Below are 15954 nucleotides of genomic sequence, written 5' to 3'. Positions count from 1 at the left end.
TTTAGGAATTAACTCTAGAAAGTAATACCAACAAGTCATGTGTAGGCTCTCCCACACTACTTCAATTTAAACCACTGATGACTTCAACAAAGCCACTGGATTAGTTATGAAGGCTGCAACAACATGACCGATTCAAACAATTGCAAATATTTCAGTTTTTAAAAATGAAATTTTTGCAAATTCCAGAAAGATATAATAACTATTCATCAATAACGACTATTACCCATATGTTGCTCTTTCTGTTTAGATGGATGTAGATCCATATCTTCATCTTCCTCATAGCTCCTCTTGTGGCGACTTGGTGTATAGGATGTTGAAGGACTAACTCGAGCTTGGCTTGCACTAATATATGCGTAAAATTGCAGATTAAGGACAACCACAGACTCAGCTGAGAAAATTCAAGCAAAGCAAGTTGTTTGTTTTTTTAAAAACAAAATGCTATTATCCTATTTTGAGCAAAACATTAAAATAATGATTCAAATTGTTATCTAGACGTCATCTCTTTAGATACATAAATTACCTGCTTAAGTAGTATACAGCAGTCATTGGCTTTGTTGAAAATAGAAACTAAAAAACACTGAGTGCTATTCCACTATCAATCTCTAAAAAAGGTGGTTTTTTTTCTGCCCAGAGAACATGCTTATGGTCAGGTACAACTCAATCTCAAGAATTTTTTCTCTCCCATATCTCAACCCTAAAGAACAGACATTGTAACAGTATTTAAAGACTTGCTGATATAATTACTATTATTACTTTAAACACACAGAAAATGTTCACATACTTGTAAGATACTAGCAATACTACACTTGTAAATGAATTTTGAAAAAGCTAATACACTTTTCCTTTTCTTAGCATGACGGGCAAAGACTGAAATCGTGTTCGCTATTTTCATAATAGTCCGTCTCACTTTAAATTTACATTGCTGCAAGTTTCATTCAAAGACTAACTCCTATCAATCATTTTATTGCAAAAATTGTGTTAGCTTAATTTAAAAATTGCACTGGCATTCTGTGCCAATGACAAGTAGCAGTTTTCTTAAATTCTGAACTCAAAATATGAAATATCAAATAATTATAGATTTACCATAAAATTCTTATCTTTTTACAAAATGCAACATATCTTAGGTTTTCTAGACCTCTCCCCCAATCCCTTGGAGGAGAAAAGAATATAAAATTCCTAATAAGCATCCTGTATCCATTCCACTCAGATAATTCAACTTCCATTTACTAGGAGAAACTAAAGATAATTTGTTTCTCCCCAAAATGTTTCCTGTACTAACTGAGAAAATGACATACTGTGGTCAAACTATTAAAACCACAATACTTCAATTTTCCAGGAATTATTGTCTTAACATGCTCAGCTACAGGTGTTTTTACAGGTTCTTGTAGGAGACACTCACTACATAACAGTGTCCTGGTTTAATCAGAAAATGCCAATGGAATGTCCATGGGTCAATTGAAATTTCTCTTTTTCTAAGCATTTGCAAATAGAAATTAACAGAAATTTTCAAGACCCTCCCAAGCAAACAAGAAAATCTAGTCCAAATCCCTACTAAATCAAAAAGCAATGCTCCTAAATTCATTTGCATCCTCTTTGTGCATATAGCACACCACCAATTTTTCCCTATTACTTTTTCTATACCTACCACCTCTCCTGATTCACTCAAAAGAAAAGAATCTTTAAATAAACTTGTCTCCTTAAATCTAATGAATTAGTTGGTGATCACTGTTTTTATAACAGAGCACTAGCTCAGTCAAAAAAGATATTTCTTTCACCCATGCTGATTCGCCAGGCACTGGAACACAGTAGAAAGTCTGTCTCTCCGAGGTGACTGTTTGTGAGGAGTTCAAATCAATTTCCTGCTGAGGCTAGAATACCAAAAGAAATTTTGTTTTTGTTTTAAAAATCTGATTAGAGTTTGTTTTCATTTTTGAAATTAATCCCACAGATTCAGTTACTCAGCCAGAAGTTACAACAAACATGCAAGACTACATACTTAATTTGATACTTAATACAAGACTTAATACTCATGAAACAGTGAATCCAGTAAGGATTCACTTACTGTATCTATAAGTGTCTATACTTAGTCTGTATCTATAATGCTTTGATTCTAATTGCACTGCACTACCAAAAGTAAATTGTTTTCCATAGCAGGATTTTTCAAGATCAAGAGCAGTTCTCTGCTCCCCCCGCCCCCCAAGCAAAATAAATTTTAAATACAACAGAAACAGCTTGAAGCCTGCTTACTTAGAATGCCGGTGAGCAGTTAAGAATACTCTGCTTTCCAAACCTGAGATTGCTCTTAAAATGCAAAATTAGTCTCCAGGAATCCATTGGCGAGTACCAAATAAGCTATACTGTGCTTAAAAGCTGCATCTTTCTGTCTAATGTTTCATCTCAAAATTCATATAACTTGTATAACTTACCCCACATTCTGCCACATCTCTGTATTTACCAAAATGCAAAACCTGTCAAGAAGGAAAAGGCAATGCAATCATTCTGTTTCTGACAGCATCCTGAATATGAATTACTCGTACCAAAATCACTGCAGCCGAAAGTCCCTCAAAGGCATACTGCCGAAGCTTTCATTATTTTAGTGATTTTTACTCCTCAACAGAAATGTAAGAAGTGATGTATTACTGATGCCATTTGAGCCATACAGTTACTATTAAATAGTGCCCAGACTCCATGGTTTAACTCAGAAACTAGAGAAATATGAGGACTAGAATGGACAAAATTATAAACATTTACTAAAATAATAAATCAGTATTTCACTTACACGTGCATTTGTGTTTGGGTCAACTGTTTCATATACTCCCATGTAGAACTCAGGATCAAACATATCTTGAACCATGCAGCGAAATTTCACTAAACTGTTGGGTTTTAGGTAATGTACGGGAACATCATTCAGTGATGGAACCTATAAAAAAAGACCTTATTCTAAACAACTGGTATATATTAGGAAATGCTCTGAAGTAAGCCAACACCACCACAAAAGCTGTCACCAACTTATTCTCTGATCATCCAGTATGTCCTACTGTTCAGTTACTTGCCTCAAACCCCATATTGTTGCTGTTGATATGATTAATTGCCTCTGACAATTCAGTGCCTCATCAGGTAACATACTTAATATTTTCTGAGTACATCTCCTGCCCTAATCCAAGCAGTAACAAAGTGTGTATACCTCAACACCAGAAGTTTCTGCAATAGCTGTTACAGATAATAGTTACGATTATCAGACACGTAACAGTTCCCAAATTCTTCCAGTTCCTAAGCCACCAGTCCTGTTCATTTCTTAATCCCGATACTTGACTATAAAAGAAATGCATTTCAGTCATTGAAACCGTATGAAAACCTGTACATCATTTGAAAGTAATTCTTAAACTGGGAATTATTGCAGCTGAGGTATTAAATAGAATTTATTACTTATCTTATTCCTATTTAACAGCACTTTTACCATGTATTATGTACCAGTGGTACTACAGCAATTGCATGCACAATTTCTTATAACAAAAGGCCATGGAAAAGCTGTATGTTAATTTGCAAGTCCACATTGGGAGAGTCTTTTTCACATATGTTTACATGACAATGGAAAAACAGAAGGAAAAAATCAACGCCCAGGCATGTGGTATAACTTGAAATAATGAGACTTGCAATAAGAATAGAGTTTTCTGGTTTTGCAGATAACCTCTTTGTTGGAAAAAAACACACATCCAATATTAAAATGCAACAAAAACCAGACGTGGCCCTATAGGAAATGGCATTTTAACAAACAAACATATATTCCCTCATGTTTCTCTTGAGTAAGAAAATGTGCTTTCAATTCCTTCTAATGTTGTAAATTTAACACAATTTTGCCATTTACACCTCGATTTAAACTGTCATTGAAATATTAATTACAGAATACTCTCACTGACAGAGGAAGAAAAAAAGAAACCCAATAATTTTCACTTGTTTTTTAGCAATAAGTAGAACAGATTTGAAAGTTTCTAATTCACTTAGCAGTGTTCCACGATGCCATTTTCGCCACAGCCTTTTAGAAATATATCAGCTTTTGAACTCAAGTGTGCATGCTTCATGTTTACGTCTAAAGCATAGCTTCCTTGCTAAACCGCAAAAACCAGGCCTGATCCAGCCCAGTAAGGCACAGTTTTAGCAGAAAGTATTTTTTACTAAAACCTGGAAGCCCAAGCAGCTATTTATTCAACCCACACAAAGTTTGCAGCATCGCATTAAAGATCATGAGAGAAGCAGTTCAGAAACTTGTGGTGTACAAACATTTGCTGCAGACTCAGAGTAGACAGGGCAGGCATTAGCACTTTAAAAAATGACAGTATTTGTCAACTCCTGCCATCTACTGGATTGTACTACAAATAGGCAGCATTCAGCAGTTGCGGCCCAGGGCAAAACAGTACACTGAAGACGAGTGGATTGGCTTCTCTGGTTTCGGTCAGGATATTACATTTTTGCTTTACACACAGATTAAAGCAACTGAGATGTAAATAATGTATCATAAAGTCTAGGCCTAAAATTTGGAGGTGTACTTAACACGAAAAGGAAGAACTTCTCAAAAGCATGTCACTGCAATAAATAAAAGAATGAAACTTAAGAAAAGCATAACTCTAAAAGAATAAAACAATCTCACCCAGTTAGTAGCATTATTTTCTTTTAATTTCTCCTTGAAGTATTCGGTTACCTTCTTTTCCCAATCAGAGTTTGGAACATTTTGGGCTACAAAACAAAACACATTTACAGGCGTATTAGCCTCACGTAACAGGCTTCTATTCAGCATTCTCCTAACGCAGTAAGCAATTTCAACATTTACTTCTATTCTGGGCAAATGACTGCATTTTAGACTACTTTATGCCCTTATAATTGCACTGACTTCCCCCCTTATACGCTTCCAGGCAAACCAAGATGAACACAGCCACCCTTAGAAGTGAGGAAAAGCTCTGAAACGCTGCAATACACCCAGCTAGAAAGTGGAGGAGGCGAGGTACCGCTTTCTGCTTTATGTTCACCGCGGAAATTTTTATTTCAGCACGCTTTCAGTTCAAATCGAGCCTAGCACAGAAGCAGCTTCAGCTGACAGCCCTGGTAATACTACCACTGATCGGTAACACACGCAGCCAGCACGCCTTCTTCCTGAAACCCCCAATACGTATTGTTTTCACTTTTTTTTCCCCCAACCGGCCTGCCAAACCGAGGTAGACCTCGCTGCCCGGGCACAGCTCCGGGACAGGACCCCCAGGCGCCGGCGAGGGCCGCGCACCCCCTCGGAGGCCTCGGCAACGCGTCTCCCGCCCGCTCCCGCCGGGGAAGGAGCAAGCGGCCGCCCGCCCTCGCTGCTCTTCCCGCTTCCCCCGGGCCTTCCCGGCCTCGCCCCGCCGCCACCCCGTGAGGGGAAGCCCCCGTCCCGCCGCCCTCCCGGCGGCCGGGTGGCTGCTGAGAGGATCCCGGCCCCGCCCGGCCCGCGCTCACCGAAGATGCCCTGCACGATGCTGAAGGGGTTGTTGAGCCAGTCGGCCACGCACGGCATGGCGGGGGCGAGCCTCGCCGCGGCGGGGGACGAGGGCACCCTGCAGCCGCCAAGTCCCGCTCGCAAGCCTCGCACGGGGGGCTCCCCGCTTCCGCCCTCCTCCTCCTCTTCCTCTTCCTCTTCCTCTTCCTGCGGCAATGGCGGCACCGCCAGGGCCGAGCCCGCCTTCTCCTCCTCACCCGTACGCGGAGAAGCCGTCAGGGCGCGTCACCGCCGCCATCTTAGAAGCGGGCAAAGCGGTGAGGGCGGAAAGGGCCGGGCCGCCGCGGGGGAAGGGACGTGGCCGGGGTGCAGCCATGGCGGCGGCGAAGCCTGGGGCTACCGGCGGTGGCGGCACCAACTTGCTCTTCTCTTCCTCCGCTACCGAGTTCAACTTCACCGTGCCCTTCATCCCGGTCAGCCAGGCTCCGGCTATACCGCCGGGCCCCGCTCTCCTGGCAGCCGGTAGGGAGGCCGGCCGGGGGGGGGGGGTAGTGCTGAGGGGCCGCTGTGAGGGAAGCGGGAGGGCGCGGCGGGGTTGCGCGGGAGCCCGGCGGGACTCTGCCCTCCGCGCCGCTGGATAACGGGCTGTGGGCTCGGCGGGAGACCCGAGGAACCGAGCCGGGGCCTGCCAAGGGGCGCCGCGGGCCTGGGCCCGCTACGCGTCGGTTGGACCCTAATCGGTCCGTAGGGCGCTCTGAGCTGGCTGTCACTGCTAGCTGCCGGGCGTTGGTGCTTCAGGAAAGACAAGCTGCTCGAGATGTGTGCGTTACGCTTTCCTGCCTGTGCTTAAGTGTTTGGGCTTTAGTTCTGTGTCTAAGGAGAGAGGAGGATTATCATGTTTTCAGTTCATTGATTAGTATATTTGTTTCAGCAATTCCCAGCTGTCAGTACTTCCATTCAGGGATGCACTTAGTATTTTCGCTCTCTTTAAGCTCCTCTGCCATGTTATCTTCTCTTTTCCCTGTGTGAAAATAGCATGTTAAGCAGGCACCTTAAATGGCCTTGTTAACTTAGCTGTAGTTTTAACACCCTTTCCTTCTAAAGCCTTAGTGGTGTTCCAAACACATGCATCTGCAACTTAAAATCTGGCGCTCAAATAGTTTCAGATAAAGGAACGGATTTTTCTGGAAGCGTGTTCAGTCTGAGATTAAAGCTCTAAGTATTAGAAATACAACTAGAAATCGGATTATTTTAAATTTTACTGCATCAGCACATGTTGAGTCCAAAATCCAAGACTTGATTTCGATGCTGTTGTATCTTAGCTAAAATAAGTGTTAATATACCTGGAAATCAGTGGAGTACATCTCTGTAGATTTAAGAAAATGTTTGCCGAGTATGGCTTTGAAACATTTTTTTATATCAACTACATTTTTTTGGGTGGGAGGGTTAGAAGCATTAGAATATTATTCGTACTTACTTGAGGTATCTAGGTAGCCGATATATTTACTACTTCCATAGTGCAATCTTTATAGTTTTTCTTTCTTGCAAATATACATTGTTTTTCATTTCTTAAAAAAAGTAGTTTTTAAGTGCTAGTCTGGCCAGTAGTTCTGCACAGACGACTGTTATGTGGCAATTTCCTGAAGATTTTGAAGCTAGCCAAGGAGAAAATCTGATGGGATTTCATTAATGCAGTGAATCATATGCTCTCCATCTGACTTAAAATTTGATGGGATGAAGATTCATAGTTTTGCAGCTGGAGTGAATTTCAGTGCTGGAGGTTGTGCCACAATCTGTGTCCATCCGATGAGGCCCACGTCCTGTTAAATGTTCTATTTCAGTGGTCCATTGCGCTCACTGTTTGTCCAGCCAGGTGTCACAGGGATCTGGCTGTGTAGAGCAGTTTGCATCTTGAATCATAGTTTGAAGCAGGAAAGAACAAGCTCTTGAGTTTGTATTTTAAATTGTGTAAACTGTAATAAGAATTGATCTCAGGAATTGTTTGACATCTGACAGCCAACATTAGGAAGCTGTGTGCAGTCATAAAATTCTTGTATTTCCAAGAGTAAGTAATAAGTGTTTTGTGCTTTGCAGTTTGATGATAGAAGATACATTCTCTGGCTCAGGTGTGGGTGAAGTAACCAATATACTTACTATAGACAGAGAGGAGTGTTCCTAATAAGGAAGTGGACTAATGTCACTTGTGGTTGTCAGGTGACAATCTGTGAATGGCAAGGTTCCACGTTATATATGGAGGGATATACAGGAGGTTGTCACATAGTCACGGTTGAAGAAAGACTGTTTTGTATATGGGAAGAATACTGCCCTTGTATGTCAAAGCTGTACACTCACAGGAAATTTTTAAATTTGTATGAAGTGCTTGTTTTTCTGCCAGTCTGGGTTTATGTTCCAACATAGTTTTTGCAGAATTAGAAAAAGGCAAAGTAGAAAGTAATGTATTGTGTTGGAAAACTCTGTGTGTGTATATATATACACACACATATAAGTATAATTTTTGTTTTGGCAGAACTTTTTCAACCTCATTTTGCAAGGAAAGGTACAGTTAGACTAAATCTCTGAAACCTAGTTGAAATTGGAGAAGAGTAGCTGTTTTGTGAACGGGCATTTGGTAAAGGCCTTGAAAACTCTTCAGCCCATTGCTACATATTTATCGTGATCTGACGCGGTGAGGTGAATTGCCTCTGCTACCAGTTACTTGGAAAGCTGAGAATTAACAGTGTGGTGTACAGTGTGGTCCTCTCTATTCCACAATGGTTATGAAATGTGAAAGGAAGAAGAATTTTATTGTTTAGAAGTTGAGACCTCTTATTTAATATAAATGGCTAGTCTGCTTGTAGTTTGGAGATAATCCATAGGCCTGACTTCATAGTGGTCATTGCTTATAAATGGTTTTAGTATTCTCCACATGGTGGTTCACACATGTAGATTTTGTGTTTTGTTCCTCAAAGTGGGATAAAATGCTATAGGTGAAAGTAAGAGAAATTGATAAATGCAGGTGATGCCTCAAACTGACATGATCTGAAAAGATTACTAATAAAAGACGGTTAAAATAGTCCGGTTTAGTCGAGGCAGCTGCTTCTTTTATGATTAATTAATTAGAACAGCAGCTTCCTAGGGAGGCTTCTCTGTGGATTCCCCTGTGCTCCCTTGATACTCTATATTACAGTTATGTTGGCTGTGGATAAAGACATTTATTATTGGCTGCTTGTAGCTGCAGAGATGCTTGGTCTCTCTCTTTGGCTAGGGACTGAGTAGCAGAGAAGCAATGATAGCTCTGTGGTTTCTTCCCCATAGCCTGGGGATTATTTGATTGCCAGAGCAGATGACAACACTCTTATGACTTCGGCAAATTGCATTGGCTGCTTGCAAGGTGCTGTTCCTTCAGGAGGCAGGCAGTAATGCTCAGACCATCACAGGTTTAACTGAGCTTACTGTGAGACCTGTGATAACATCAAGCCACCTTTTTTTCCACTTGTTAGTAGGTTGCTGCAAAGCAGAAAACTGTGATTGACCAGAACCTGGTTTATGTATTTTCTCACTGCGAAAGGGCAGTCATTGTCTTGCACCTTTTTAAGCCCTATCCTGCAATTATGCAGAATGGGGACTTACTTTTCTGCACCAGAGATTTAGCTCTTGTGCCAGTCTAGAGTAGGATTTTTAGAGAGAACTGGACTAAGTCCTGCTCATCAAATGACTTGGAGCAATGACTTATGGCCACCTTGCAAGTGAAATGAGAAACCTTGCGGGGGCTCTGCTGAAGGAGCAGGCAAGAATGCATTGGTTAACCAATCGGTTTGGCCTATTTGAGAACGTCCTTAAGCTCTACTTTTGAATTTGATTTTGGAAGTCTAAAAATCAGACCGTAAAGTCCTATGCTTAGTAACTGTTTTCATGGTGAAAGGAAATGAACCAAGGCTGCTCTTGCATTTGGTAGGCATAAGGGAAATTGGAAGGGATTTTAGTGCCCTGGAAGCAGGGATCTTTGCCTAGTTGTCTTGGGAAGGTCCTGACTTCAGTCATACTTTGGTCTCTTATTTCAGATTTTTAATTTTTGTTGCTTTCTCTGTGTACACCAAGTAACTTTTATGGTCCATTTAAATGTTCTTGAAGACATGGTATCTTTTGTTTCATTTTATGATGTGTTTAGTCGTCAAGGATGTGTAAGCTTTGTAATCTTTTTGGCTTTATGGGGGCCAACAGAGTTTTGGTAACTAACTGGTTTGAACCTCTCGCAATATCTCTAGTGATCTTTTTGTTTTTGCAGATGATTCTGCAGATGTTGGTGAAGAGGACAGCTTCTTGGGTCAGACTTCTGCCAGCCCCAATCCTCCACAGACTTTCAACTATTTCTCTCAAGTACCTAGTAGCAGTGATCCATTTGGAAGTATTGGGCAGCCACCCTTAACAACTGTTGCACCACCTGTTGGAGCACCAGCCTTCTCCAGGCCTCCAACTTCACTTCCACTTGTGCCTGGGTCACAGGATGGGCAAAATGCCTTTTCACCGCATATTCCTAAGTCACAGTCCTCTTACAGTGCACCACCTGCTTCACAGGTGGGAATCACAGCTTATCAGACTCCTCAGCAGAGCTGTCCCCCGCCTGCAAATGCGCCTACTCTTCCCCAGGGAACATCTCAGCAGGGATATAACCCTTATCGGCACACCACCCTGAGCAGCAGAGCCAACCCGTACCTTACTCCGCCGCAGCTTCAACAGACTCACGCACCTGCTCACCCACCATCCTCTGTACCACCTGTCCAGATGTATCAGACACCTCCAGGGTCATTGACACAGGTATATAATTCATTCCTGATGTCCTGGTACCAGAACAAAACAATTTAAGTCACTGTCCTCTTTGAACTGCATGTTTTATCTTCTGAAGATTTTTCTTTCCTCCCCCAGAAAAACTCCAGAAAAAGTTTTGAACTATTTCTGATAGCAAAATCTTTTCACTAGAACTAGACTGCAACTGTTGCTTTAGGAAAACTTCCTGATCTTTGAAGTGAGTGTACCCTGAGGCTGTAGCTACCTGAGTCCCTGGTGTGAGAAACAAAGCCAGGTTGTTAAGTTCTGTTGCTCTTTTCTGTCTGAGTTTGCTGCCATTTCAGCTGTGTTGCTACATTGTTTGTGCCTCTGCTGTAAATCAGGTCATTCAGCCATTTGCAAGATACGGGCTAAAAAACTCTTTTCAAGCTGGTTTTGCTGGTGAAGCCAGCACTTTTTGAAATTATGATCTAAGTCACGTAAATTGTGAGCAAACCCTTTGAAACACATCGGTTGAGGATTTTATGAGATATAAAGCATTAATCTCCATTCTTCTTTTACCTTCACAAAAGCCTTATTAAAATAACATGAATGGGTTAGTAATAACCTGACTAGTTTTCCTTAAAAACAACAAAAATTGTTTTTATTTTGCCTGAGCTATTCCTATATTGCTGCTATTGTGAATAAAGAATAGAAAGATTATATAGTGACAAAAAACATAGCAAAGGCGGTACAACCTAAACAATCTGGAGTTTTAGATTGAAGAATTTCAAAACTTCTGTTTGCTTGATTTTATATATTGTACAATTTATTAGGTTTTTTTTTCTTTTAAGTGTATCAACCAAAGCAGTTGCTACTGCTGACATCACTTGCTTTTAGTTGTGCTAACTGGGAGCTTTGTACAATTTGTATGAAATCAGCTTTATGTAGGCTATAGTCCCTTTCAAAATCAGTTACTTTTCTTGCATCACTGAGGCTGCATTTGAGTTTGAAATCTGCCTGTCCTGATCACTTTGCAGGAAGAGAGCTATTACTGAAGCAGCCACTTGTTAAAATTGACAAATCTTTATGCAAAAATGTGATTATGTATAAATGAATAATGAGAAGAGTGCATTTTAATTTTCATGTCAGATTTGGTGGCTGTAAGAAATAAGCTCAGCCTGAGTTTTGAAAATTTAAGAGAATGTTTTAAGTCTTACTGGTTTTAGGTAATCAAGGTGCTAGACCATAACAGTTTTTAACACTATTTGTGGGAATGAAATTCACATCCTTTCTCAATTTGAAAAGGTGTAAGTTTTCAAAAACATGATAAAGCGGACAACTTGACTATAACATTTTTATAATGAAAGATAATGTTCTTGGGGAGGAAAAAATGTTAGAAATAAAGGCTCAGAATGTTCTCTGTATAGTAAATTATAGATCAGTTCTGTAAAAACTATGTGAGATTGAGGTGATGAGCCCATATGTATTTTCAGTTTCCACAGTCTCAGTCACAGCTCCGAGCTCCCAGGCCTGCAGGTCCACTGGTCCAGGCACCTCCTGTTTTGCTGCAGAACCAATATGAGCCTGTTCAGCCACACTGGTTCTACTGTAAGGAGGTGGAGGACAAGCAAATATGGATGCCATTCAGCATTCTGGATTCTGCAAAACTAGAGGAAGTCTATAATTCCGGTAAGTCATATCTTACTCAGAGGTGAACAGAAGGACTAGAAGGAAGATATTAGAGTAATGCCACTCAGGTGTGAGAGAGTGATATGACAGTAATAAGTAATGTTAATACACATCTCAAAGATGTATTTTGTGCTACTTGATTTATTCACTTACGTTATCTGTTGCTTCATGCTGTCAGTGTTAAGATGTACATCCCTAGTGGATATTGCATTTTCACATAGAATTCTTAGTTACCCATGTCTTGGTTTGCCTTTTTGTTAAACTCTGTCAGCTCTGGAATAAGTATTCATATTTGGGAGTTGCTCAAAGCTTTTTTTTTTTTGTGGTGTACAGAGCATATAGAAGTGTTTTAGGAGCAACACAATGGTTGCCTGATATTACGAAGCTTCTCTTCCAAGGTACAGCTATCTGTCTTAGTGGCCTTAATTCATCACAGAAGTGATTGGGGCTGGGGCGAGAGAGAAAAAAGATTGTATGTGTTAGTATTGTAACCAAGTGTGACTTTGTGTCATAGTCCAGCCTGATCCTGAGAGTGTGGTTCTGAGCACTGACGGGGGACGCTATGATGTGTACCTGTATGACAGAATGAGGAAAGCTGTTTACTGGGAAGAAGAGCCTTCTGAAGTGAGACGATGCATGTGGTTTTATAAGGGAGACAAGGATAGCCGGTTTATTCCTTACACTGAGGATTTTAGTGATAAGCTAGAGGTTAGTATTACCTTTATATAAACTTCACGAAGAACTTGATAGTTCTTTATATTTATGACCTTAGAAATACTACTTTGTGTTTCATGAAAATGATTTCCAGAATGCGCTTTCTAGAATGTAAGTAAGCAAATCCTGGAAAGGGGAGTGGCTAGAAGGCCATGTTGCTCATGCATAGGTCCTGCACCGTTGTGACCTAAAATCAACTTGTGTAGTGCTTCACGTGACGCTTTTGTATAAATAAAGTTATGTAAATTATAACTTTAACATTACAGATGATGCACAAGGCCAAAAAATAGTTCGTCTGAGAAGGCATACTGATTTTGTGTAACTTGTTTACTGTTTCAGGCAGAATATAAAAGGGCTGTAACGACAAATCAATGGCATCGGCGGCTTGAATTCCCAAATGGGGAGACAATTGTTATGCATAATCCCAAGGTAATAGACTTTGGCAATTGGTTCTCACAGAATTCATTAGGGGTGAATGAGCAGACGGATGGAAGCATAAATTGAACGCAGTCTTAGTCTTGCTTGATTGTTTTGGATACACGTGTATTAAAGATGATAAAGTTTATAGAACACTGAACTGCTCCTTCCTTCAATATGCTGTCACATGATTAAAAGACAATGCTTTCTGAAACATAAGAAGAATAAGGGTTTGCATAGTAAATATTTCAACTAAGCATAACTGGCTGCAAACGGGAGGCAATTTGAATTAGTTTAACCTCAGACAGTCTGTACTGAATGGAAAGCAATTTAAACTAAGAGCTTTCATGTGGAGAAGAGCATTAATCTAACTATAAGGTAATTAGTTTGTGTATCTAAGCCATGAGAACTCTTCCACTGCAACTGTTTTTAGGCTATGAGAATGTATAGCAAAAAAAGCTATAAAAGTTCTTCCAAATACTCTGCTAACAGTTTCATGTGATTAAAACATGGACTTTAGCCTTATTGACCAATGCTGTTGACTGTTCACTTATCACACATGCAGTAATTAATAAATAAGTAAAATAATCTAAGGGCCAGAAAGGATCACGGTTGCTCCTACTTTAAGCACTTATTAATGCTGGTTAAGGAGTTCTGTCCAGTAAAAACCCGGAGAAGGAGTGCTTAAACCACTTGGTGTCGTAACTATGAGTTCAGACTGTACTGAGTCAGTGTAAGTCTTATAAACAGCTGTACTACTGAATTCCTCACTTTCTAGGGTTTCTGGGCTACTTTCAATGTTGTTGTCCTTCCCTGAAAAGCACTGCACTTTTTCCTTTCTTTTTTCTTCTTCCCCCCCCCCCCCCCCCCCCTCCCCCCCATGATAGAGTAATTGTAAATAGGGGTAGTGTTCAGTTTCCTCACATAAACAGTTATCTGCTAAGGAAGAGTGGATACTGGGGTCTAGGAAAGAGGAGCTTGAATAATGCTTGTCTAAGGAGTTAAAATTGTTGAGAATCACTGAGCAGGCCAGCTTCTTCAACTAGTGGTTACTTTTGTTTAAGCCATCTGGTTGCTTTTCACACTAATGAGAATTACCTGTGTTAGTTTAGAATCTAGTTCTAGTGAAGCTGTCACTGCTACAGGGAATAGCCCTAGGGTTTTCTAAGGCTTTTTTTTGCATATGTGCTAACTGAAGAAAACAGTCAAGTCTCAGATGCAAGGTAAAGCAATCAAACAAAAAGTGTGTTAAACCATGTGATGCTTTCAGACTAACAATATGAATCATAAGGTTTTGTGTTTGTAATTGGACAATGTATTTTTTTCAGGTCATAGTTCAGTTCCAACCTTCTGCCACTCCAGATGAATGGGGCACCACTCAAGATGGTCAGGCAAGACCCAGGGTAGTAAAACGTGGAATTGATGATGACCATGATGAAATTCCTGATGGTATGTGATTACTGTATGTGGGTCTGCAGCTTGAGCAGTTGGTTCGGTTCTGTGCAAAAGTTGGACAATAGTGGCTGAAGTGGCAATGCACTGTTCGTGCCTAGAATCTAAAGATTAAAGTTACTCCTTAATTTAAGCTGCTTGAAAGAGGTTATCTGGTTTGGGTTTTTTTTTAATCAAAGGAGTGCTGTAGGCTATGTTATGTCCTGAACTGTGTTATGTAATAGGCTTTATAAAGCAAGTGCATCTTAAAGTTGCTTGACTCTAAATATCACCACTGCAGTACATATTGGTACTCTGATTTTTTTTATTTTCTTTTTCTACAGGAGAAATGTCCCAAATTGACCATCTAGTATTTATGGTTCATGGCATAGGTCCTGTATGCGACTTGAGATTTAGAAGCATTGTTGAGTGTGGTAAGTTTTTGCTTGTTTAATGAGCAGTTGTATTCTTAACTGTTTAATTGTGGGTCTCTATATCTCTCATTCAGATAAACATGCCTTTTAAAAAAAAAAGTCTCTAATGTTAAGAAGTTCAATTTCTGGTAGAATTTTCTCCTGGTTATTTTCCAAAAGCAGAATCCGTGTTTTGTCAGACTTATGGCTTTAACTGGTCTTAATATTAGACCTCAATATTAGACTTGCAGAATGATTTGGGTTTCGGGGTGTGTGGGATGTGGGGTTTTTTTTTGTGGTGTGGATGTATATGTTTGCTTTGTGTGGCTTGTGTTTGTGGTGGTGTTTGTGTGGGTGTTTTTTTGGTTGTATATTTTGTTTTTTTTTTTTTTAATACACTCTAGTACAACTGAGGAAATTAGGGTGGCCATGTCTGGTCATGGAGTAAAAATGCATTCATTGCGAGATGAATAGAACCTTGCTAGAAAATCTACTTTTTAAAAAAAAAAAATACATTTTCTTATAGTTAGAGGAGTAATACTTGAGAAGATTTTTCCACTTCACAGTTTCCTTCATTTATAATTGACTGTGTCTGAAGTTGGAGGGCAAAAAAAGAATATTTGTAATTGTGTGCTACATGAGTACTGCTACTGTCAGATTTTCATTACTCTTCTTCTCTACAGTTGATGATTTTAGGACTGTTTCTCTGAAGTTGTTGCAGACTCACTTTAGGAAATCTTTAGAGGAACATAAAGTGAGCAGGGTGGAATTTCTCCCAGTTCACTGGCATAGTTCTCTGCACGGAGATGCAACAGGTGTAGACAGGTGAGTATAATGTTGAGAACTTCGTACAAGCTGCATCTTAGAGTTTTTGTAAAGTGGATAAAAAGAGAAGTTAATATGCTCTTTAAGCTAGATGAACAAATATGTGACTGTTACAAAAGAGAATCGTGGTTTTTGTTAATTAACATTTTGATGAGGAGTATAAGGAAAGCTGGAAAGGCATGTGGAGTATTTTTTTCTTGTTTATTTTCATGACATTGAGTGACAGGATACGCATAC

General features: G+C 40.2%; 1 protein-coding gene across 1 annotated transcript in view; it reads left to right on the top strand.

Moving 5' to 3' along the window:
- The first annotated feature begins 5486 nt into the window (after positions 1-5486).
- Positions 5487-15954, top strand: part of LOC115348189 (SEC23 interacting protein) — a 28370-nt gene continuing 17902 nt past the window's right edge. The window contains 12 exon segments of the mRNA XM_030030488.2: positions 5487-5563; positions 5565-5622; positions 5624-5689; positions 5691-5807; positions 5809-5983; positions 9747-10276; positions 11722-11917; positions 12432-12625; positions 12971-13060; positions 14377-14497; positions 14824-14913; positions 15576-15717. Of these exon segments, the coding sequence (XP_029886348.2) occupies positions 5487-5563; positions 5565-5622; positions 5624-5689; positions 5691-5807; positions 5809-5983; positions 9747-10276; positions 11722-11917; positions 12432-12625; positions 12971-13060; positions 14377-14497; positions 14824-14913; positions 15576-15717 (1856 nt within the window).

The sequence above is a fragment of the Aquila chrysaetos genome, chromosome 11, assembly GCF_900496995.4.
Source record: "Aquila chrysaetos chrysaetos chromosome 11, bAquChr1.4, whole genome shotgun sequence".
Classification (NCBI taxonomy): Eukaryota; Metazoa; Chordata; class Aves; order Accipitriformes; family Accipitridae; genus Aquila; species Aquila chrysaetos.
This window is presented reverse-complemented; position numbering and strand designations above follow the sequence as displayed.